Consider the following 25,934-nt stretch of genomic DNA (forward strand, 5'->3'; position numbering starts at 1 on the left):
GCATAGAAAGCCCTCTTCAAATGATCCCACAGATGTTCAATGATATTCAGGTCGGGGGACTGGGATGGCCATTCCAGAACATTGTAATTGTTCCTCTGCATGAATGCCTGAGTAGATTTGGAGCGGTGTTTTGGATCATTGTCTTGTTGAAAGATTCATCCCCTGCGTAACTTCAACTTTATCACTGATTCTTGAACATTATTGTCAAGAATCTGCTGATACTGAGTGGAATCCATGCGTCCCTCAACTTTAACAAGATTCCCAGTGCCGGCATTGGCCACACAGCCCCAAAGCATGATGGAACCTCCACCAAATTTTACTGTGCGTAGCAAGTGTTTTTCTTGGAATGCTGTGTTTTTTTTGCCGCCATGCATAACGCCTTTTTGTATGACCAAACAACTCAATCTTGGTTTCATCAGTCCACAGGACCTTCTTCCAAAAAGAAATTGGCTTCTCCAATTATGCTTTTGCATACCTCAGCCGACTCTGTTTGTGGCGTGCTTGTAGAAACGGCTTCTTTCGCATCACTGTCCCATACAGCTTCTCCTTGTGCAAAGTGCGTTGTATAGTTGACCGATGCACAGTGACACCATCTGCAGCAAGTTGATGCTGCAGCTCTCTGGAGGTGGTCTGAGGATTGTCCTTGACTGATCTCACCATTCTTCTTCTCTGCCTTTCTGATGTTTTTCTTGGCCTGCCACTTCTGGCCTTAACAAGAACTGTCCCTGTGTTCTTCCATTTCCTTACTGTGTTCCTCACAGTGGAAACTGACAGGTTAAATCTCTGAGACAGCTTTTTGTATCCTTCCCCTGAACAACTATGTTGAATAATCTTTGTTTTCAGATCATTTGACAGTTGTTTTGAGGAGCCCATGATGCCACTCTTCAGAGGAGATTCAAACAGGAGAACAACTTGCAAGTGGCCACTTTAAGTAGCTTTTCTCATGATTGCATACACCTGGCTATGAAGCTCAAAGCTCAATGAGGTTACAAAACCAAAAAAAGTGCTTTAGTAAGTCAGTAAAAAGTAGGTAGGAGTATTTAAAATGAGAAAATAATAAGGGTGCCCATACTTATGCACCTGACAAGTTTTGTTTGAATGCAGATTGCACATTTTCTGTTAGTACAATAAACCTCATTTCAAGGCAGAAACATTACTGTGTCCAACAGTTATTACATATATCAAACTGAAATAGCTGTTGCAAAAACACCAATTTTTATAAAACATTAAGCTTAAGATTAATAGGGGTGCCCAAACTTTTTCATATAACTGTATGTTGCAGGGGTAATAATACATGAGCAAAGAGATCTAATAGATCTCTTTGCTCATGTATTATTACCCCTGCAACATATAGGCTATGTGTTCGGTTCAGCTAGTATTCATATATGTCTACTTTAAGTATTAATTTAGATATACAAGGTGAAATGACCTGACCATTTGCCTGATTTTGCAATTAGGTCACAATTGTTTCTATCTACTTTCATACTATACATGAGCTTTCTATAAACAAAACTACTGGCCTTGATGTCAGTGACTACCACTGCCATCCTCATATATTTTTATTCTCACTTTTGTATGTAAAACTATTTTTCTCTTTTTAATTATGATACAATAAAATTTAATCTTTTAATGCCGTCTAAAAAACTCTTTGTTCTCATTGTTTATATGCATTATGAGTTGGCACTTCATGGTGTCTGTGGGAGGTACCTTCCCCCACACACACCATCATAGTCATAGTACTCGTACTGACCTGGAGAATCATATTGACAGGTCAGTTTTAGCATTTAGTGAACGTGATAAATAAAAAAAAACAATTATGGAATCAAGCTACTGTATATGGTGAAATCAATGGTATCACTGAAAAGTACAACTCGTCCTGCAAAAAGGAAGCCCTCACACGGCCATATTGACGTAAAAATAAAAAGTTATGGCCCTGGGAAGAAGGGGAGCAAAAATCGAAAGCGCAAAAATGGAAAATCGCAAGGTAGGGAAGGGGTTAAGTAATGCAGAGCTTTCACTGCCATGTATAGGATGTTTTTTTTTCCTAGCTTTCACTGCTGACAATACCGCTACCTCGTCAGACCTCCATGTAATATTGTGATCCCAGTCATTTAGGAGTCACGATGCCACAAATACTAATAATTGTGCTGTTCCTACTAAGCCCACACAGCAAATGTCACATTAGACCCTGTGAAGCCTTTACATGTGCTGCCCCCTCAGGACGGCTCTATGAGAAGATCAGTGAAACATTATATAATGCCTGCAGTGCAAGATATGTAAAATGGAAGACTGATAACATACAGGTATGTCTACGAATTGTATCATTAATGATGATGGAGATTGGAAATAACACTGGAAAGGAGCATTGAAAAAAAATGATAGCTTAATAATGGCAGCGACTTTGAGAGGTGCACATGAGAAACGTATTACTAGACCATTAGGAGTTTTTAACTATTACTCTGCTTTATAAGTTATTCAGGTGTGATAGAAAGCATTGTGTAAAGCTGAGATCTAATGGACAAATGTAATTTCTACTCTGCTTGGACAAAAAGCTTCAAAAGTCATTAGAATCCCTTCATCCCTGAAACAAAGGATTCGCACGTTCAGTATTTGGTCAGTATTTTACATCAGTTGTGTAAGCCAAAATCGTTGTCAGTGTTTGTATGCCAAAACCAGGAATGGAACTTACAGAAAAAAAGAATTATTGAAAAGACTGACACCTGTTCCGTGTGTTGGAGACACTACTAGTTTTGGAATACAAATATTGATAAAAAATAATAATATGTGAATAAAGTCTAATACTCATAAAGTGTAAACTTAAAGGGAACCTGACAGGTCCCCCATGCCCTCCAACCCACCAGCATTTTTATATGAATTACTAAATTCCCTGCCTAACCAGCCCTTTATACCCTTAGTCACCTAAACACATGTTGGGAAAAAAAGTATTTATAAGCTATGTTTTTCTTATGCAAATGAACCTTTTGACTAGTCGATGTGGCATTAGTTTCCCCAGACTAGTCGTCCCTCTCTGCTTGTTATTAACACCCACAGGGGCATGATAACATGATTTGCAAGAGGCTGCGTCATCGGCAGCTGTCTGCAAGTCTTGCGCATACATGTGGCTTTCTTTAGCCATGCTTATAGATAGCTTCTCTTGTTCCTGCTGATCTTCGGCTCCTCAGTGTATGTGAGCCATCTTCTGGATTTCCGATCATGCACAGTGCGCCTTTGACCCCAGGAAGCGTACACCCGGCTACAGAGGCGGAGTGACGTAGCTGAAGAAAGCCGCACGTGAGATTTGCAGAGGGCTGACGATGGCGCCAGCTCGTCTAAATCATGTAAACATGCCCACAGAGAAGGACGACTAGTCTGGGGAAACTAACACCCCATGAAATAGTCAGAAGGTTTATTTGCATAAGAAAAATGTAGTTTCTCAATATTTTTTTTAAATTATGTGTTTAGGTGACTAAGGGTATAAAAGGCTGGATAGGCAGGGAATTTAGCAAAACCTATACAAATGCTGGTGGGTTGGATGGCATGGGGTACCTGATGTAATGCAGCAGGTTGCTAGCATTACTGTAAATGGTCCAGGATGTGCTTACCGGACCATGTACCTTCCCCTTTGTCTGACTGGTCACATGACTGTGACATCACCCAGGTCCTGCATGCACAGTAAAGCTCTGTATACATGACTGGGACAGCACACAGGACCTATACACACAGCTGACTGATCACATGACTGTGACATCAGCAAGGTCCTGTCGGTATGTGGCTGTCTGTGCACAGCATATATAAACCTGCTTAATTTGAGACAGGTGTGTTCGGTGTGAGAGGCGTGAGGCCTGTACCCCATGTGTGTGGGATACCGTGATACCGTGAAGCCTGGCAGCCTGAAGGCAAAGACTAGATCCTGTGCGGATGCTAGTGGCCTTGGAAGGCAGCGGCTTTGAAGTGAAGCCTGGTACCTGAAAGGTCGAGCCTGGATCCTGTGCGGATGTCAGTGGCCTTTGAGGGAGAGCCGGCTTGAGTAAGAGTCCTGGAAGGCAGCGCCTGGATCCTGTGTGGATGTCAGTGGCCTTTGAGGGAACGACGGCTGGAGACCCCTACCTGGGAAGCCGCAGAGCCACAGTGGTGGCAGAGTAACGGACTGAGACAGCTATACCCGGCAAAGGTAATACCCAGTGCTATATGGACATTGTGATATGAACATTGCTACTTTATTACCTTGCCGTAAGCTGTACCCTGGAGCAAGTGGGCCGGTGTGCCACTTGGCTCATGAATTGTTTATGTGTGTAAACCTGCCGGTGGCGGACTAAGATAAACTGTGTGTGAACAGCGGTTTATGAAGTGCCATAATAAACTGCAACACTGTGTGAAAAACGTAAAGATATTGCACGTGTGCATTGATTGACGCAGCGAAGCGAGTTACCCCCAGTATGATGACAAGCGCTGCCTTACATATGGTTCGAGAGTGCGGGCAACGGCAGCCCGGTTGCTAGTGGCAACGACAACCCCGGTTGCTAGGGGCAACGGCACAGGACGACGAGTGTGGATAAAGCATCTTGCGGCAACTCGGCGGGGTTGCGAAGATTGGCGTCACACTCAAACCTGGTTTGCTGTGGCTCGGCGGGGCTCACGAAGTATAAAGCATCTTGCGGCAACTCGGCGGGGTTGCGAAGATTCTCATCGCACTCAAATCCGGTTTTGCGGTGGCTTGGTGGGGCCACGAAAATTTTTCCGGGAGAGCGATGAAGTGCTAGTGTGAACAGTGTACCGCGATGGCTGTGAGCAAAGCAGCAGATCTGTCTGGAGCTATTGAGCGGTTGAAGGGCCGGTTGGGATCGGAGCAGGTATTTGGGAAACTTTTACTGGACATGGTGCAGGAACCGCAGGAGCTGTGGGCACCATATGGAATGGCGGCAGTGGACCATTCTATGGACTCTCCGGGGGCGCCAGTGTTGTCCCAGAGTGCCCGGGGAGGTGGTAAGAGATGTTGTGAACTGAGTCCTAAGACTACTGCTGATTTTTTGTGTAAAAATTACCCTGCCGGTGTGGTTGTTAAAAAGGGGGCGGAGTCTAAAAAAGGGGCGGATTTTCACAAGAGTGTGGAGTGTGGAAAACTGAAAATTGTTACTGGTGGTGGGTTGGTGCCTCCTAAAAATGACAATGTGACCGTTGATAACGGGGTAACTCCAGTAGAAGGGGGTGACGTCAAAGTGGGAGGTGACCTGTTAGTCCACAACACCATGGGTAGTGACACAGACCCCGTAGCTGACTGTGACACTATGAAAGTAAAAAGTGAGTTCAGTCAGGAGGGGCTAGATGAGGTGAGAGAGTCCCCATCTCGTAGACGGCGCAAGGGCCACAAAAAGGTTGCTCCTGTAGACTTGGCTAAAAATAAAAATAAAGAGAATGTAGTACTGTGTGCCTATGCTTCAAGTGTGGATCCTCCTTTAGAGGTAGAAGAGGAGGTGACGTTTCCAGTAGCAACCTCCGGTACGGTACTGAGACTGACGGATCAGGATCTGACAGCCCCGAAAGAGAAGGTGGCCAGTCATGACCAAGAACTGGAGCCTATCAGGCAACAGTGTCAGAGTGACGTGTCCGCAGACCAGCTGAACCTGGAGTCTGAACAGCAGAAAATATACCAGGTTATGAGGAACTGGCAGCGAGACGTGGAGGGAAGCAACGCGGAAATTAACCATTGGAAGGAAATGTTCTACGCAATTAAGGAGGACCGCCGCAAAATCCAGGAAGAGGTTTTGCAGTTGAAGCTTGAGAAGGAGGCGCGGCAGAATGGTGTTTCTGGACGCGAACAAATCCTAGAGTGACTGCGCAAACAGCTCAACCAGGAGCTGTGTGACTCCAAGAAGGAGTGTGGTGAACGCAGTAGGGAACTGCAACAAAGTAAGAGAGATTATGAGGATCTCCTCAAGGTGAAGGAAAAACTAGAGGAGGATAAGGCGGGTGCAGAGCAAGTGCGCCAAGTGGTTGAGACCACTCTGCAAGACACCCGTGAGGAGAATGATGGTCTCCGGGGAAAGACCCTAGATCTGGAAGCTCAGGTGAAGGAGCTACAGATGTCCTGTGATACTCTCCAGAGGGCGGAGACGTGCCTTAAAGAAACAGTCAGCAAGATGGAAGCTGAGCGGAAAAAGATGGAGGAGTCCGTCGGAGAAGCCACAGACCAGGGCCAGGAGTTGGCCGCTGGTGAGGGGAGGTGTGAAACAGATACCTCCTCGAGTGATGCGAGCTTGGATGATTCGGTGGAAGTAAGAGCCGATATCAGGGAGCTCAAGGAGTTGCTACAAACCCAGTGGACGCAAGAGAAGCGTGAGAGACTGGCTATTGAGAGCCAAGTAGGCACATTGGAGACTGAGAGGTCTGAGAGAGCTCTGCTGCTGGAAGAGCAGGTGAAGCAGGAAGAGCTTCAGAGACGGGCCGCTGAGAGGCGAGTAACTGAGCTGGAAGGAGAAGTTTTAGAGCTCAAAGGTCGCCTAGCAAAGTGTCACGTGGTGAACGAGGTCTCCTTGGAGAAGGGAAAAGGCAAACAAGTTGCACTTACTCCCTTAGACCCTGAGAAGGTGGACCTGAGGAGAGCTAAAAGTATGGTGTTGGAAGATAAAGGTGAAGTGGAGGTGGTCAAGACGAAAAGTTGTGAAGTGGTAGCTGTGAGTCAGCTCAGGGGAAGCGTCCAGGGTGAAGAAGCTGGAAGTCAGTTGTCCCTGAAACCTGAGCTGGTTGATCGTCTGGAAACCACTGGTGAGACCGAAACGTCTCGGTACAAGTGCCTCGTAGATGTACCCGAGGACTTGAGGGAAGAATGCACCCGTGAGTCCGTGCATGAAGAGTTTAAGAAGGCTGTGGGAGCCTGTAAGGTGTACTTGACCTCAGAAGCTAAACAGCTGGTGGTCCTGTCCACGGCCGAAGTCACAGTGAAGAGGGTGGCGATCCTAAGTGATATGCACTGCCGATGTATTCGCACGAAGCGGTTTCTCCGGTTGAAGACGGAGCAAGCCGTTAGACAACTGGAGCTTAGGAGGAAAGCTCACAGTATGCGTGAAGAGGTCATCCGGGTGCCTCATGTTCTGGTGAGAAAGCTCATTGGGAGAAGCGGTCGAGCCATGCAGATGATGGTCAAAAAGTCTGGTGTGATGAGAGTAAGCAGTCCACGTGATCAACAGGACTGGATACCAGACGAAGACGGCATGGTGTCCTTCTCTGCTGTAGGAACAGAAGAAAGCCTAGAATATATACGCATGCTGATTGAGTACCGAGTGACCTACCTGCAGGAGGTAGAACAATTGAATCTCGCTAGACTGCGAGTAGATAGACAGCATCATCTGAGCAGCAGAAGATGGAAGCCGTCTAGAAATAGTGAGACCCGACAGAGAAAGGGCCCTCTAAATAACAGAACAGCTACAGCTGAAGTTAGGGACCTTTTAGGATGTCCTGAGAGTAGTGGGTGTGGGTTTAGAGGTAGTGAGACCTCCAGTAACTCAGGTTTGAGCAGTCCGTACAAACGACCCAATAGAGGACAGGACAGTACGGAGTCGAACCGGACCTTAGATACCAGGGCATGTGAGTCGCACTGCTGTATTGACCGCTGGGAGCGGGGGAGACCTGACAAGGTTACAACTGACCGCTGGGAGCGGGGGAGACCTGACAGGGTTTTGATTGACCGCTGGGAGCGGGGGAGACCTGACAAGGTTACAACTGACCGCTGGGAGCGGGGGAGACCTGACAAAGTTACGACCCGGAAAGGTGACCTGACGAAGTCAGTGACAGTGACAAATGGTAGGTCCCTAAGGAATGGGCTAATGTCATTGACTAAGGTTCCAGGGGCTGAGTAGCACAATTGTAAAGTTCATGGTCTATATGTGAGCTGGGGGTTATAATGTTATTGTGTATATTATGTGTTCAACCCCACAAGTTTGAACAGAGGGGGGGGATATGTAATGCAGCAGGTTGCTAGCATTACTGTAAATGGTCCAGGATGTGCTTACCGGACCATGTACCTTCCCCTTTGTCTGACTGGTCACATGACTGTGACATCACCCAGGTCCTGCATGCACAGTAAAGCTCTGTATACATGACTGGGACAGCACACAGGACCTATACACACAGCTGACTGATCACATGACTGTGACATCAGCAAGGTCCTGTCGGTATGTGGCTGTCTGTGCACAGCATATATAAACCTGCTTAATTTGAGACAGGTGTGTTCGGTGTGAGAGGCGTGAGGCCTGTACCCCATGTGTGTGGGATACCGTGATACCGTGAAGCCTGGCAGCCTGAAGGCAAAGACTAGATCCTGTGCGGATGCTAGTGGCCTTGGAAGGCAGCGGCTTTGAAGTGAAGCCTGGTACCTGAAAGGTCGAGCCTGGATCCTGTGCGGATGTCAGTGGCCTTTGAGGGAGAGCCGGCTTGAGTAAGAGTCCTGGAAGGCAGCGCCTGGATCCTGTGTGGATGTCAGTGGCCTTTGAGGGAACGACGGCTGGAGACCCCTACCTGGGAAGCCGCAGAGCCACAGTGGTGGCAGAGTAACGGACTGAGACAGCTATACCCGGCAAAGGTAATACCCGGTGCTATATGGACATTGTGATATGAACATTGCTACTTTATTACCTTGCCGTAAGCTGTACCCTGGAGCAAGTGGGCCGGTGTGCCACTTGGCTCATGAATTGTTTATGTGTGTAAACCTGCCGGTGGCGGACTAAGATGAACTGTGTGTGAACAGCGGTTTATGAAGTGCCATAATAAACTGCAACACTGTGTGAAAAACGTAAAGATATTGCATTTGTGCATTGATTGACGCAGCGAAGCGAGTTACCCCCAGTATGATGACGAGCGCTGCCTTACACCTGACAGGTTCCCTTTAAAGAAGCACTCCTATCTATATAATTTTTGTTAAATGTATATACAGTACAGACCAAAAGTTTGGACACACCTTCTCATTTAAAGATTTTTCTGTATTTTCATGACTATGAAAATTGTACATTCACACTGAAGGCATCAAAACTATGAATTAACACATGTGGAATTATATACTTAACAAAAAAGTGTGAAACAACTGAAAATATGTCTTATATTCTAGGTTCTTCAAAGTAGCCACCTTTTGCTTTGATGAAGTCATGAAAATACAGAAAAATCTTTAAATGAGAAGGTGTGTCCAAACTTTTGGTCTGTACTGTACATGAAGTCTGAGTGTAGTAATATTCTCACCTGTCGCCGCTCTCTCCGGTGTCATGCTCCATTCTTCTCTGCTTCTCCGTGATGTCCCTGCCCTTCAGACTCTCTGGGTCACACTGCACTCTGCGTGACCCAGAAGTGGCTTTTACAATGTAAGTCTATGAAGCATCAGAACGAGGTCCTTTAGACTTACATTGTAATAGAGACTTCTGGCTCATGCATAGAGCATATAGTGAGCCGACTAGTTGGAATTGTGGTGACGCATGTAGAACAGTGCTCGATACCGGAGAAAGCAGCTGTAGGCGAGTATATTAATATAATCACTCTACATTACATGCACATATACACATATTTAATAAAAAAATATAAATGAGAGTACTTCTTTAAAATGGCCATGCACATTAAATGACTATTGGCTGAACAATGGTTTGGCTCATCTAAGATTATACTGTACCAAATTATTCCTTCATCTATGTATAAACACTGGGGTAAATTAATAATAACAATAACTCAGATACCAAAAGGAGTGAGGGCTGTGCTCGCAAGCTTACAATCTATGGGCCCCATACATATTAGATCAAAATTGTCCAAACTCACTGATATCAGTAGTGCATGTGGGCCTCCTGACTCTGAACAAACAAATGATGTTGAGGGAGATAAGGATGCGACAGTTCGAATTTTAACCCCCAATCCTTTTCAGGAGGTAAGCCAATGCCAGCACAGGCTTTCTCCACTCTCCCCTTTGAACTAATAAAAAGTTTTGTCTGAGCATTAGCATACCGCAGAAGATCACTGGAATTGAATGTGCCAAATTTATTAGGAGTACACCAACTAATAAAGTTAGTGCATCTTTAGTTATCTGTGCAGCACAAACTAAATCTATGCCAGTTTTGCATTTTCACAGATTAGCAATATAATTGATGCCAATTTCTTGCTCATATTATTGTACATATTTTGGGCAATCCTTTAAACCGCTCTTACTTTCCATTGGAAAATGGCAAGAGAAGTACAAATATGTATAAAAATGCAAATTATTATACTAATGTGGCATGCTCTATATTTGTCAGCTTTTTTACGCCACTTTAGGTGACATCATGTCTGCAATACTTTTTACCCAGCGCTTTAAATTCTGAAGAGGTAAAAAATAATTCTTCTTATACACCGAGATCATTTGGTTTTACAGAAAATCCCATTTTGCCGCGTCCACAACCCAAATATTTAGGAACAGCCTGAAACATCTGTTAGTGGTGCCAGGCTCTCTACATCTAGAAAGTGAAAGGTGGAAAAGCTACTTATTGAAATCAATGTGCAGAGGAACACATTCCTGCTCTCAGTTCATTATCTTATATAATTTGGTGTTATCTGTAGATTTAATGCTTGAAGGTTGCATATAATCCAATTAAAATGAGTGGAAGCAGGACCTGAGGTGCTTTAGTTCAATAGGAAAAGTTACATTATATTAAAAAACAACTCAGTACTCCTTAGAAATTGAATAATTTGTTTTCCGGATACAATTTCCTCCAAGGCTAGATTCTCCTATTAAACAAAATCACATTAAGGCAGTGAATATTTCTGCAGATCATACAGTACCCTGTACGTTATATCTATAGACATGAGATTTTGGGGTGCAGGTCTAGGCAATTTTAAGTGGGATCTTCCACTAACTTATGACTTTGGCTCACCATTTTTTTAAATGATCAGACATTAGTTGGTCACATTTTTAACCACTTCAAGACTGCCCATATTCTTTAAACCTCTGGGTAGTCCATGTTACACTTTGCAGTGATGTTCTAAAACATCACTGCATAGTAGAGCAGCTACACGCTGCGGGAGCGGATAGTCAGCTGTAGAACACAGCTGGACTCCCCATAGAGAAGAAACAGATGGTTTATTACCATCACTGCCTTCTCAATCACTCAAGATGAAACGATGACACCAGAACTCAATAGGAGAATAGCTATGGGCAAATCAACATTGAAGTCACTGGACAAGGTCTTCAAATTAAGGAACATTTCACGGACAATGAAGACATGGCTCGTACATAGTCTGTTCTTTTCTGTGGTAACATATTGATGTGAAACCTGGACAATAAAGAAACAAGACAAAAGAAGAATTGACGCCTTCGAAATTTGGTGCTGGAGAAGGATGCTATCAATACCATGGATGGAAAGAAGAACAAACAAATCAGTTTTGGAACAAATCAAGCCAGACTGTCACTCGAATCAAGGATCACCAAACTATGACTTGCCTACTTTGTACACATCATACAAAGACAGCAATCACTGGAGAAGGACATCCTGGTCGGAAGAATAGAAGGAACAAGGCAAAGATGAAGACCAGTAACCTGATGGCTTGATACTATCAAGATAACGGTGGAGAAGACCTTGGTCATCTATCTAGGCTTGCACAAGATTTTCCTATGGATCATTCATCCATCACTTCGCCATGGCTCAAGACCGAGGTGAAGCTGTTAAATAATGAATGAAAATGAAAATAACATAGAAATTAAGCTCCACATATCACAAAAAAATATTGCAAAAATTATTTGTGATTAAATTTTACACCTCTTTAAAAATGTGCTAAGAAAAAAAAATGTACGTGGTCAGGAATGGGAGTAAATAATCTGGTCTTGAACTAGGTAATACAAGAGACCAGTTGCAAAGACACTAATCTGCCAGATATTTTTGCTGATAGTGAGTCATAAAATTCATGTCATGAGAGCATTCAATTTTCTTGCTAAATTGATATCATGCAAGACCAGCCTCATGGGTTTTCCATTCTTGCATCTGTACAGTACATCTTAAATACGTAACACATGCACACAGGCGATAGGATGATCGCAGCTTCAAGTTTCCTAAGGGGACTATTGAAGCCAGTAAAAAAAAAAAGAAACATAAGTTCAGTTGCCCCATTGAAAATAAAACTATTAACAATAAATAAAAAAACACACGTTTGGTATCAATGTTTTCAGAAATGTCCTATTTATCAAAATATAAAGTCTGTTATTCAGATTGGTAAATGGTGTAACGAGAAAAAAAATCGAAACGCCAGATTTGCAGTTTTATGGCCTCTGCAACATTGCAATGAAATGCAATAAGAGCAATCAAAACATTGTATCTAAACAAAAATGGTATCAGTAAAAAATAAGCCCTTACTCAGCCCCTCATCACGAAAAATAGAGATGCTATGGGTCTCAGAAAATGGCGACATAAGCAAAATTTTCTTTTCTTATAAATTTCGGATTTTTTTTTCACCTAAATAAAAAAGAACCTATACATGTTTAGTAACGGTGTACTTGTACTGACCTGGGGAATCATATTGCTAGGTCAGTTTTATCATTTAGTGAACATGATAAATAAAAATCCCCCAAAACAATTGTGGAATTGCACTTTTATTTGCAATTTCACTGCACTTGGAATTCTTTTCCCGTTTTCCAGTAAGCTATATGGTAAAATCAATGGTGTCATTCAAAATGACAACTAGTCCCGCAAAAAAACAAGCCCTCATATAGACTGGAAAATAAAAAAGTTATGGCTCTGGGAAGAAAGGGAGGAAAAAACGAAAGCGCAGAAATGGAAAATCGCAAGGTGGTAAAGGTGTTAAATGTTTGGCCACGCCATGATGCACCGAGTGGCGGTACTTGGTCTGAACAGTCATTCTGTGCTGACAGAGTCCCTTTAACCTCACCATGTTCTCTGGAATCTCAACAGACTTTTTCACACAAACTGTCTAACGCCACCATCCCCATGCTAACTTCCCAGGACCACACGCCTGTATCTCACTCACTTAGACCATTATAGCTTCACACAATTTCTTTTCAACTTGCACAAAATGAATGAAACACTAAACACATACTTTTATTCAGGAGGAGGGCTGCTCCATACTCCACTTCTCCAGCCCTAGAGCCCATAAAGAGTAACCGTCATTTTAACTTTGTAATATGACTTATCAGAAAAATACGCTTCTTTTGTCTCCTAGACTGATTTTTTACTCTTATTTCATTGGTAAAATCTGTATTAAGTGAGGACATTTCAAGCTACAGATGTAGGAGATGACAGTTGGTGCTTTTAAAATTCGATGGAGGGAGTAACTAGAGTCAGACACAGACATTCTGCTGCAAGTTCTCCTTAAACAACAGTTACAGTTCTCCATAGAACTTTATATGCACCAACTGTCATCTCATCTCAGTAATGGGAACATCTGTATTCACTGAAGACATGTTACGTTTGATCACTGAAGACATGTTACGTTTGAATCGAGAATTTTGAAAATGATCAGCCCAGCAGGAGAAAGAAGAAGAATTCTATGTTACGACATATTAAAAAGTTTCTTATTCTCACGTGTACTATTGATTTCAGAAAAAAATAAATAGATAATAAAACGACGGTTACCCTTTTACCAAACCCCCCACCCCCACTTCTATTCAGTCCACTACATCCCAGGATTGAATCAACCAGGCCACGCCACTGACCTCAGAGTAGACAACCGTCCATTATACACTGCTCAGCAGTCCATCCCAGACCGCTCTCTCCTCACAGCCCCTTCTCCAACTTAGCTGTTGCTTTTCCTGGGCTTGAACCCACCTTGAGTATCTCACGGCCCCAGCAGTCTTGCCAGTGATGACTTCCATGACTTGGCAATGTACTTGTCGCTCCACAGGGTGTCCTAAGACCACTATGCACTTGACACTCCTGCCAGCTTTCAGCCCACCGCTTCTCTCCAGGCCGCTCCAGCCTCCAGAACACCAGTGAACCCCACTGCAGAGTCATACTGATGAAAGACTCCCTATTAATATTGTGGCTCTACCCTACAAAACATGCAATCCCTTTAAATACTGCATTTCACTTGTAAGAATAATGGGGTTCCTGGTGTGGAAAATAATCCTTCACTAAATTTCTGGATGGTTTTGGATCAAACCCAGCATCTTTTACAAATGTGTAATCCATAACCAGTCATACAATATTAAACAGAGCATTTCAACATTAATGCCACTTCTGTCTGCTGAATAAGTAAGTAGGACATCCAAAGTGTTTCGTCACATTAATGAAATAGAAAAACCCTTATGAAATAAGGCCAATAGATATACTAAACATCAGGGTACATATATAAAAATTAGCATCTAAGAGCTACTTAATGCAGAGAAAGAGACCCTGACTCCAGCGATGTATCACTTAGTTTACTGGGTGCAGCACTTGTGATACAATCAGAGTTTTTAGATGTAGCAGAGCTCAAAAACTGCCCTCGCCCACACCACTGATTAGCAGCTTTCTATGTACATTTTATAGTGACAGCTGCTAATCAGTGGTGGCAGAGTTGGACCAGGATGCACTCGGGCACCAGTCCAGCAGGGATAATCTCCTGCAAATAAAACACTCATTGTATTGAAACAACAGCACACAACCTAATACATGACATCACTGAAGTCAGTATCTCAGCCCCTATATCATGCTGTCCTCTGATTACATAGCAAAAACATGCTGACAAATTCCCTGTAAAGCTTCATTAAAGGGGTGTTATCATCATATTAATTTATTGCCTATCCACAGGATTTGCAATAAATATCTGATGGGTGCAGATTCTACCTATGGGAATGAGGTTTCCGTTCCCATAGGCTGAAGTTGTGAAGGGATGGCTATATATATATGCATAGCTGTCTACATTTATTTCTAGAGGGGTTATGGAAACAGCCATTCTTGGACATGAGCATTTTTGGCATGCTATAAATGTTATAAAATTGTATGATGGGAACACCCCTTTAAACGTTTAAATAGTACCTATCATCTTTTGTGATTGTCTTGTGTGTGTACATGAGGAATAAAACTATTTATGACCATTATTTATATATATATATAGTTTCATGCACTTCCACCAGTTTTTTCCTGTGTTGGCTCTATATCTAATTGTCAAATGTCTTGTAGTTAGTGAGTGAAGACTAGCTGCTATGATGTCTGCTGTACACAGCTCAAAAAGACCTGAGGATTCTTGTTCTCTTGTATCTACTTAACACATGTTCAGAAGCAGCAGCATGGTGGATATTACACTACAGCACTGAACAATGTAGCTGTGAATCCAGTTCTGGGGCAATATACAATATAAACAGTAGAAAGCTGCAGTACTGGGTTGTGTTTGTATGTGCGTCTTACTGATCCTCTTCCTCCCCTTTCTATAGATTTTAATAGGCAGCTGTAACCTGACACCTCAGTGAGCTATTGGTCCATCTTGTTTTGACCAAGACAGGTTTTAGCTCTTTTTCAGAATAGATGGTGAGTTCAGAAGGCAGAGGTAAGATGAAGAAGTAGCTCATAAATGTAGAAAGAAGCACATTTCTCCATTAAGATATATTACAAAGTTTATTTTATTCACTTGTACTACAGTATTGACGTATGCAAAGTTTGTTGAAATGACAGTAACTATTTATGACTTACTGTATTATTCCTAGTGCAAAGTCTGGGAGAGCAGTGCATGGCACATAGTTTTCTTTTTGGTATTCTTTAATTTTTTTTGTATTATCCCCGCCTTCTTCTCAAGCCCTGCTCAAGAATATACACACTTTATCAGATTTACATGGAGCATCTCTTTAAATGAAAACAAAAGAAGGCACTTATAGATTATTTTTGCACGGTTTTGTATAAGTTGTTGAAATAAACAGTGTGGCCGAAATCTGATCTGACTGAGCAGAAAAGGGTTTAATTTTGCAGGACATCTGGAAGAGGAGATATAGGAGTTCATACATATATAGTTCTTCATACAGTGGGGGAAATAAGTATTTGATCCCTTACTGTTTTTGTAAGTTTGCCCACTGACAAAGTCATGAACAGGCTATAATTTTAAGGGTAGGTTAATTTTAACATTGAGAGATAGAATATCCAAAAACAATCAAGAAAATCACATTGTATAAATTGGATAATTTTTTTTGCATTTTGCAGTGAGAAATAAATATTTGATCCCTCTGGCAAACAACACTTAATACTTGGTGGCAAAACCCTTCACAGCAGCCAGACGTTTTTTGTAGTTGATGATGAGGTTTGCGCACATGTCAGGAGGAATTTTGGCCCACTCCTCTTTGCAGATCATCTCTAAATCATTAAGATTTTGAGGCTGTCGCTTGGCAACTCAGAGCTTCTATGGTTTTCTATGGGATCAGGGTCTGGAGACTGGCTAGGCCACTCCATGACCTTAATGTGCTTCTTTTTGAGCCACTCCTTTGTTGCCTTGGCTGTATATTTTGGGTCATTGTCTTGCTGGAAGACCCAGCCACAACCCTTCTTCAATGCTCTTACTGAGGGAAGGAGGTTGTTGGCCAAAATCTCGCGATACATGACCCCATCCATCTTCCCTTCAGCACGGTGCAGTCGTCATATCCCCTTTGCAGAAAAGCACCCCCAAAGTATAATGTTTCCCCCACCATGCTTCACGGTTAGAACCATGTTCTTAGGGTTATACTCATCCTTCTTCTTCCTCCAAACACGGCAAGTTGAGTTAATGCCAAAGAGCTCAATTTTTGTCTCATCTGACCACATGACCTTCTCCAAATAACTCACAGAATCATCCAGGTGTTCATTGGCAAACTTCAGATGGGCCTGCACATGTGCCTTCTTGAGCAGGGGGGACATTGTGGGCACTGCAGGATTTTAAACCTTTAAGGCGTAATGTGTTACCAATGGTTTTCCTGGTGACTGTGGTCCCAGGTGCCTTGAGATCATTAACAAGCTCCCCCTGTGTAGTTTTAGGCTGATCTCTCACCTTCCTCATGATCAAGGATACCCCATGAGGTGAGATTTTGCATGGTGACCTTGATCGATGTTGATTGACAGTCATTTTGTATTTCTTCCATTTTCTTACTATCGCACCGACAGTTGTCTCCTTCTTACCCAGCATCTTACTTATGGTTTTGTAGCCCATTCCAGCTTTGTGCAGGTCTATGATCTTGTCCCTGACATCCTTAGAAAGCTCTTTGGTCTTGCCCATGTTGTAGAGGTTAGAGTCTGACTGATTAATTGAGTCTGTGGACAGCAGTCTTTTATACAGGTGACTATGTAAGACAGCTGTCTTTAATGCAGGTAACGAGTTGATTAGGAGCGTCTAACTGGTCTGTAGGAGCCAGAACTCATAATGGTTTGTAGGGGATCAAATACTTATTTCTCACTGCAAAATGCAAATAAATTTATCTAATTTATACAATGCGATTTTCTTGATTTTTTTGGAAATTCTATCTCTCAATGTAAAAATTAACCTATCCTTAAAATTATAGACTGTTCATGTCTTTGTCAGTGGGCAAACTTACAAAAACAGCAAGGGATCAAATACTTATTTTCCCCACTGTATGTGGCCTCAGACTGGCTAAGGTGGGTGTCTTTTCTGACATGGTTGGCTGTAACTCACCGGCTCTCTGTTGCAGACAGAGCAATTGTACAGCCTAAGCCCCACCTATATACCCACACCTCCTCTCTCAGATTAACCAGCATTAGTAGAAAGGAGGTGAAATAAGATGGATACATTCTGGGACACATATCCAAGACTAACATTTCACACACTTGCCTTGTGAACTTGAACACAACAAGATCTAGAAAGTTAAGGATATTATGGTAAGTCTTGCTAGTCATCTGTGCTTGTTCTGACCCCTTTAAAACATTTAGCTTCTACATATGGTACTGCTTGCATGCCTTGAGCTGAAGGAAATGCTGTGTTCATCGCAATGTGACAAACTTACGGAATACAAAAATGTAGTACTAGTGAGCGCAGATCTGTGCTTTCTTATATAAAAGCCTGCCACCACACCAGTAAATCATTTCCTTCCTATATTGTGGAGCAACAGTGCCTCTCTGTCACGTCCCATCCCTCTCCATTACTGCCTGCAATTTGAATGCAGAGGCAAGTGATATCTGTAGAAGAAGCTATCACTACAGGCTGGATGTGCCCAGATCAGAATGGGCTAGCCATGAATCTGGAGGTGCAATGTCAGTCTGAAGATGTGTTATCCACTATTGCAGCATTATGTTAGACATCTGCAAGCTGAAAAATATAGGCACCTTGCCACTGCTGTCTGCTCAGGTACAGTCTATGCTCTTATTTTATTCCAACTTTCACTGCTAGTTTTTGTATGATTTGTGTGATTACTGTGTTATCATAGAGGTGGTAATTTTGCTTTTCCATATGTATTAAATAAAAATGTAATTTTATTATAATATCCTAAAATGTGAATGCAGAAAGTGTATATTAGACATTGAGAACCTTACAACATATTCACATGTAACACATGTTGGTAAATGATAACGGTTGTGTGTGGGACAGCTAACTTAGACACATGATGTAATAGTAGATGAGATTTTGTCTGATTATGTGCTCAGTTTAATGTCTATATCAAACACCACTGAGCTAAAAATGCTACTCTTACTATTTAATTGAATTTATTTAATAGTTTATGGTACATAGTCTATTCTAGTTTAATTCTCTTAACGTTAGGTACCGAAAATTTATTTCAGTAAGATGGCTGTGACATTAAAGTTTGTATTCTCTTGTAGCCAACGAGCCATGTCATCAGGTTGCTTAAAACTATGATTTTTGAAACTTCTAGTGGATCTTTCAAGAGTAAAATAGTCATGAAATCGAGTTATTATAGTATTAATTAACACTGTAAGGAGAAAACTCAATGTGTGTAGGACTGCATTGTGATTGACATCATGCCATGTATTGTCATTCTCTGTTATCCCACAAATCTATGTTAGGAAAGCACCTCAGACACCCACTAGCACTGTAAGACGTCCTACACTATGTACAATATGCCTGTCAAAATGGTAATGTTTCCTGTGTTAATAAGCTATTGTGCTTCTTTGCTTTTATGTAGCAGTACAAGTAGAGCTTTTGTATTTTGTCTAGCAATATGTATGTATATATAGTTTTACTTTTGTTTCAATGTAGTTTGTTTATGTGTAGCAATGTTTGCATGTTTACATGTAGCTATCCTTTTGGTTTTTGTGTAGTATTATTTGTATGTTTACATGTAGCTATCCTTTTGTGTTTGTGTAGTAATATTTGCATTTTTACGTGTAGCTATCCTTTTGTGTTTATGTGTAGTACATTTTGTATGTATACATGTAGCTATTCTTTTGTGTTTATGTGTAGTAATATTTGTAAGTTTACATTTAGCTATCCTTTTATGTTTGTGTAGTATTTGCATATTTACTTGTAGCTATGCTTTTATATGTATGTGTAGTAATATTTGCATGTTTACATGTAGCTATCCTTTTATGTTTGTGTAATAATATTTGTATGTTTACATGTTGCTCTGCTTTTATATTTATGTGTAGTAATATTTGTATGTATACATGTAGCTATCCTTTTATATTTATGTGTAGTAACATTTGCATGTTTACATATAGCTATCATTTTGTGTTTATGTGTAGTAATATTTGCATTTTTACATGTAGCTATCCTTTTGTGTTTGTGTGTAGTAATATTTGTATGTTTACATGTTGCTATGCTTTTAGATTTGTGTAGTAATATTTGTATGTATACGTGTAGCTATCCTTTTGTGTTTATGTGTAGTAACATTTGCATGTTTACATGTAGCTATCCTTTTGTGTTTGTGTGTAGTAATATTTGTATGTTTATATGTAGCTATCCTTTTATGTGTAGTAATATTTATATGTTCACATGTAGCTATCCTTTTGTGTTTGTGTGTAGTAATATTTGTATGTTTATATGTAGCTATCCTTTTATGTGTAGTAATATTTGTATGCTTATATGTAGCTATCCTTTTTGTGTTAATGTGTAGTAATATTTGTATGTTTATACATAGTGTAGGGATTTTCTCGCTTTTAGGCAGCCAGTAGCATTCACACAGGCACATAGTTTCTGGCTAAAAAAAAGGAGGTTTATTGAAGTGCATAAACTTCCAGCAGAACGAAAAACAAACAGCCTTTCTCAGGCATAAAGGAACAAAATAAACAGTCCATACACAGGCACATGCGGGCTCATCCATTCAGATAAATGTCCAGCTGTCTCTCAAGTTCTGTAAGAGAGATCAGCACCAAGAGGTCTTTTCACCTCTCCTCCCAGACACAGACCACAGTCTCTCACCCATGTGGCAATCCTGGCACTTCACCCAGCTCAGTTTAGTCTGCAACAAAAGACTCTATGCAGCTCCCAGCAGAATCTACACACTGCTCAGTGCCCCAGCCCAGGACACACCAGTGAACCTACTTCCTGCTTCTAGGAAAAAGCTATGCAGGTGCCTCTAATCAAACCCTGCAGAGTTGGGATTTCACCCTTTCCTATCTGGCTTTGCTACAGTAGCTATTCTTTTGTGTTTATCTGTAGTAATATTAGTTTGTTTATATGAAACTAGTCTTTTTGGTTATGCATAGTAATATTTGTATGCTTACATGTAGCTGTTCTTTTGTGTATGTGTAGTGATATGTGTATGTTTACATATCGTTATTATTTTGTGTTTATGTGTAGTAATATTTGTATATTTCTAGTAGTTATTTTATAATAACACTTTTGTGTTTGTCTACTGATATGTATTTGACTTTTGGCAAACTTTGTAAATATTATATTGTGCAGTTTATATACAGGGTGGTATATATAAATTTGCATGTTATAGTAGGAGGATGAATTTATCTAGCAGCAACTGGATGTTTTGAAAGAAGTCATGTACTTAAATTGGTAAACTCTTGTGGGAATCATAAATAATGAATGGTAGTAAATGTGGGAAAGCAAGTTAATATTTAATTAAACCTTACAATTTGAGTTGTGCTTAATTTGTTAAATGTAAAAAATATCTAATCTTAAAAAAATGCCCTTATAAAGATAATAAACTTTTGTATGAAGTACAAAACAAAATGATTGTAAGATATGTAGGCCTAGCAGACAGTCAGCGTGTGCACTTTCAGCACAGTGACAGCTGATTGTTCCACTTTATACCAATGTTATGCTGTGTTTGAAAAGTGAAATGCCATGCCGAATGGCGGGTCATCCAGCCAATCACATGTGCCACAGATGGACAAAGCTGGTGGCTTTACAATTTGAATGTCCATTTAGGATATGATGGCCCATGCAAGAGCATTATAAAGCTCAGGTATTGTAACCTGAGACCACTTAAAATTTGCAGATAAGCAATAATTCACAGTTTTATTTCTTCCTGCACTCAATGCTGGTTTCTAGCTGGGCTGTTTGGGGGTAATCTAGTGGGTGCACATAGATTAAAGTGCATCAAAAAAATTACAATGGGTTCAAATCTGTAAACTGGTAGGAGACAGATCTAAGATAACACTTCTCCTTATTCTTCTCTTCTTTGGCAGATTATCTGAATTTACGGTAGAGTATTATAAACTTGAGCTCTATCTATTGTGCTGGGGCTTCTTGCCAGTTTTCCGTCTTGGCGTCTAATATTTATTTACTTATGTTAACTGTGTTATGGCCCGAGGAGGTTAAGCTTGACACTGCGATTCCCCCTTTGCTACATACATACACTGCTCTTCAACCTCCAGGCATTACACAGTGGAGGGGATTTACTAAAGCTTTCTAACTTTTAGACAACTCAAACTTAAACTAGACAGTCTATAAATATGCCAGATTTATTAAAATGTCTCATGTTGTTTGATGAATTTGGTGCATCTTTAGACTATTTTTGGGGGTGCAATTCGCAACATATCAGTATTTACGGCACTCCCTTTCCCAATCTACTTTTTGATTTTGATTGGTCACTTCCTTTTGTCATACATCTTTAATTTGTCTAAAACACATACAGTTGTGCTCAAAAGTTTACATACGCCGGCAGAATTTTTCCTTTCTTGGCCTTGTTTCAGAGAATATGAATGATAACAAAAACCTTTTTCTCCACTCATGGTTATTGGTTGGGTGAAGCCATTTATTGTCAAACTACTGTGTTTTCTGTTTTGACAACCAAAAACATCCAAATGACCCTGATCAAAAGTTCACATACCCCAGTTCTTAATGCCGTGTATTGCCCCCTATAACATCAATGACAGCTTGAAATATTTTGTGGTAGTTGTGGATGAGGTTCTTTATTTTCTTAGATGGTAAAGCTGCCCATTTTTCTTGGCAAAAAAGCCTCCAGTTCCTGTAAATTCCTGGGCTGTCTAGCATGAACTGCACGCTTGAGATCTCCCCAGAGTGGCTCAATGATATTGAGGTCAGGAGACTGAGATGGCCACTCCAGAACCTTCATTTTGTTGTGCTGTAGCCAATGACAGGTCAACTTGGCCTTGTGTTTTGGATCGTTGTCATGTTGGAACGTCCAAGTACGTCCCATGCGCAACTTCCGGGCTGATGAGTGCAAATTTGCCTCCAGTATTTGCTGATAACGTGCTGCATTCATCTTTCCTTCAACTTTTACCAAGTTTCCTGTGTCTTTGTAGCTCACACATCCCCAAAACATCAGCGATCCACCTCTGTGCTTTACTGTAGGAATGGTGTTCCTTTCATCATAGGCCTTGTTGACCTCTCTCCAAATGTAACATTTATGGTTGTGGCCAAAAAGTTCAATTTGCTTTCCCCATGACTCACAATCCAGAAACATCAGTGGCTGGATGAAAGATGCAAGAGTCTGTCTGGATCCCAGAAACTCACTCAGCTTTTATGCACACGCACTGATTACAAGCAAACAGGTCACAGATGAGGATGTTTCCTTTAGTAGCCATTCAAACCCATTTGTGTCAAATTCTGTGCATGTTATCAGGCCCAAATCACCAGGGTGTGTGATCTTTTGATCAGGGTCATTTGGATGTTTTTGGTTGTCATAAAAATTTAAAAAGCGAAAACACAGTAGTTTTACAATAAATTACTTCACCCAACCAATAAGCATGAGTGGAGAAAAAGTTTTTTTGTTATCATTCATATTCTCTGAAACAAAGCAAGAAAGAAAAAATTCTGCTGGGGTATGTAAACTTTTGAGCACAACTGTAATAAATGTAGTGCAAGCCATAAAATTCAGGGTTTTTTTGGCACAAATTAAGCAAGATTGTTGTCTTATGTAGCATAGTAAATAAGCCCAAGTATATTAAGTTTGGCTGGAGTCTTACCCTAAATTCTGTCCAGTTTTCTTGAGCCCTCAGCAGCATGCTATAAACTGCTTTTTTGGCAATCTGTAAATAAGATGCAGCCTGTTATAGAACAGTCAATAGTTTTCTAATGGATAGCATGCCCGTGAATATTTGAATTTAGTGGTGTAATTTGAAAACTGAATACAATCCAATTTAACATTTAAAGTAATTGATTCACTCACAGTTTTTCTATCAAATGTGTTATTTTTCTTATTTATAAGACAACCATGGAATTTGGAAGCCAACTGATTAGCAACAGGGTTGGCAACAATTGCAACATAAGCCTGGGGCCATTTGTTTTCTTCTGCACCATAGATCTGGATTTAGCAATGAGATTATTCTCCTTTTCGCAGCAGTGTTGGTCAGCTTGGTGCATTAAAGGGGCCATATCTATAGAATTCTACTCCATCATATGAGCATCTTATTCAGCTAGGGCCATGAAAATGATTGGGCATGCACACCGATACAACATGTTTCCACTGCTATAGTAGTTTCTGCATTGTACCTGGTCCACTTTTCTTTGTTGTTGAGCAGAGCACTCATTGTACAGGAGCAGTGCACCCATGTCATTAACCATATCTCAGAACTTTTATGAATGGGTTTTAGTGAGTGGTGCATGGAGCCACGCCACTTTCAAGCCACTCCCCAATGTCTCTTCCATGCTCCCTGTATGTCTCTTTAATGCCCTCTGAATGTGCACAAGCTGTGGCGTCATGCACAACGAGCCTTGTTAGCAGCACTGGAGGTTTCTCGGCCCCGGATATTTTCTAATTCGTTCAGGAGATATAACCTTTGTAAGGCAGCCTCCTGAACGTTCTAAGAGAGTCTCAAATGTGTCTTTAACCTAACATTGCGAGGAAAAAAGTTCAATAATTTATCCATTAACCAATGTTGTATTTTACTATCTGAATATGAAAGTAAAAATATATAAATGTAAAAGTATATATACAGGAAATTGCATTACCCTTGTACCTGAAATGGTTCTAAAATTCCAGTATTTAGCAATGCACCAGATATAGACATAATTCAGATTACTGGGAAAATTACCTGATAGAATAGATGCAGCTAGTAGTTTCTTTCAGCAATAACTGTGCTGTGTAGTCACTACTGCATAAAAATCTATATACAGTAGACGCCATACAGACAAAATATTGGGACAGCTACACATTACATTTACAGGAACTTTTATGACATCCCATTCTAAATCCGTATACATTAATATGGAGTTTGTTGGCCCTCACCAGCTAAAACATCTTCAACTCTCCTCAAAGGCTTTCTAAAAGATTTTTTGGGCCCAATTCAACAAGACCAGCATTATTCACCTCTGTATGCACCTCGCCACAAATCTTACTCCAGCCCCTGCTGGAGTAGTGGTGTAGCGAGATTCATTGCTTGTCATGAACTTAATGAGCGGCGGTCGCCACACCACCATCCCGCCCAAGCTTCGCCCATTATGTCGGAGTTGGGATAAACTGGCTTGAGAATACCAAAAGTTGCAAAAATTTTTCCCAACTCTGAGTTGCACCTCAATTTTGCGACTTTTCAAAGCTTTTCCGCTAGAATTCTGGTTTGAAAGCTTTAATGAACTGGGCTCATTGTATTGTATTGGCATGTCACATAAAATCCAAATAAGAAACATTTAAATTTGATGGTGTAATGTGAAAAAATATGGAAAAGTTCACGGGATATGAATACTTTTTCAAGCCACTGTAGATTCTTCTTTAGTTTATTCACTCGGCACTCTGTTAATTGATAAAAATCACTTCTATTTTTGAAGGCATTCTTACTTTGCAGCATTTTTTCCACACCTGCCTAAAATGTTTGCTCAGTACTGTGTGTGTATGTGCATGTATATGGTTTTACATATCAGGACATAATAAAAAAAATATCACCTAGACATTTGGGAAGGTTTATCAGTTTCAAAACAATTTGGAGCGATCATTCAACAGTTAAAAATGATTATTCACAAATGGACAGCATTCAAGATAGTTGACAATTTTCCCAGGAGTTGATGTCCCAGTAAATTGATTCCAAGGTCAGACATTTGCTGGATTAGAAAAGGGTCTAGAACCTTCTTTGGTCTCCCATTCTGGTCCAGCTGGGGATGCTGCTGCTTAGCATCATCAGCAGTCCCAACGCCTAGCTGGTCCACAAGATTTACAGGTTGTCTCGTGGGTCTTTGTTCCTAGCAACATGAAGGATAGGTTGAGGAGGGAGACAGGGCTGTTAAAGCCTAAGTCCAGTATTCTCTGTACTGAGCATGCCCGTGACATGGCGGACCGTGATTGGTGGTTTGGGAGTCAGCTGATCCGGTGACCTGGCAACCGCCTGATTGGTCGCGGGTGACATCACCAATGGTGCGACGGTGGGCAGGGCTTAATCTTTAAAAAGCCCTCCCACGCGCTCTGATCATTGAGCTGTGATGGTGTTGTGTGGACGCTTGGTCTCTTGGGCTCCACGTGTGCTTTAGTTTCTGGCAGGCAGGTTTAGTGGAAATAGGCAGGCTTAGATGAAATAGGCAGGTAGCTTCATCTGACAGTCTGGCTCCGACAAAGGGGTCGCCTTACACCCCGAGCAGTCTGCAAACACTCTATTCCCGGTACCACCTGTAAGCCACGTGGAGAGATACACCTCAGTCCGGTAGCACGCCGGCTGGGAGCACATATTCGCCGGCGT

General features: G+C 41.3%; 1 protein-coding gene across 8 annotated transcripts in view; it reads left to right on the plus strand.

The window, feature by feature from the left end:
• Positions 1–25,934, plus strand: part of MCTP1 (multiple C2 and transmembrane domain containing 1) — a 1,157,412-nt gene that overhangs the window by 216,755 nt on the left and 914,723 nt on the right. The window contains exon 1 of one of the 8 annotated variants that reach the window (XM_073678421.1): positions 17,628–17,777. The exons of 5 other annotated variants lie outside the window; for them this stretch is intronic. In XM_073678421.1, coding sequence (XP_073534522.1) covers positions 17,775–17,777 — 3 coding nt within the window. In that variant the 5' untranslated portion in view covers positions 17,628–17,774. Of the gene's footprint in view, positions 1–17,627; positions 17,778–17,991; positions 18,244–20,323; positions 20,423–25,934 lie in introns of those variants that run through there. 2 more of the 8 variants (XM_073678405.1, XM_073678414.1) reach the window with 2 other exon arrangements.

Source organism: Phyllobates terribilis, unplaced genomic scaffold, assembly GCF_046119375.1.
Source record: "Phyllobates terribilis strain yellow unplaced genomic scaffold, ASM4611937v1 Scaffold_1__5_contigs__length_1240528914, whole genome shotgun sequence".
Lineage (NCBI taxonomy): Eukaryota > Metazoa > Chordata > Amphibia > Anura > Dendrobatidae > Phyllobates > Phyllobates terribilis.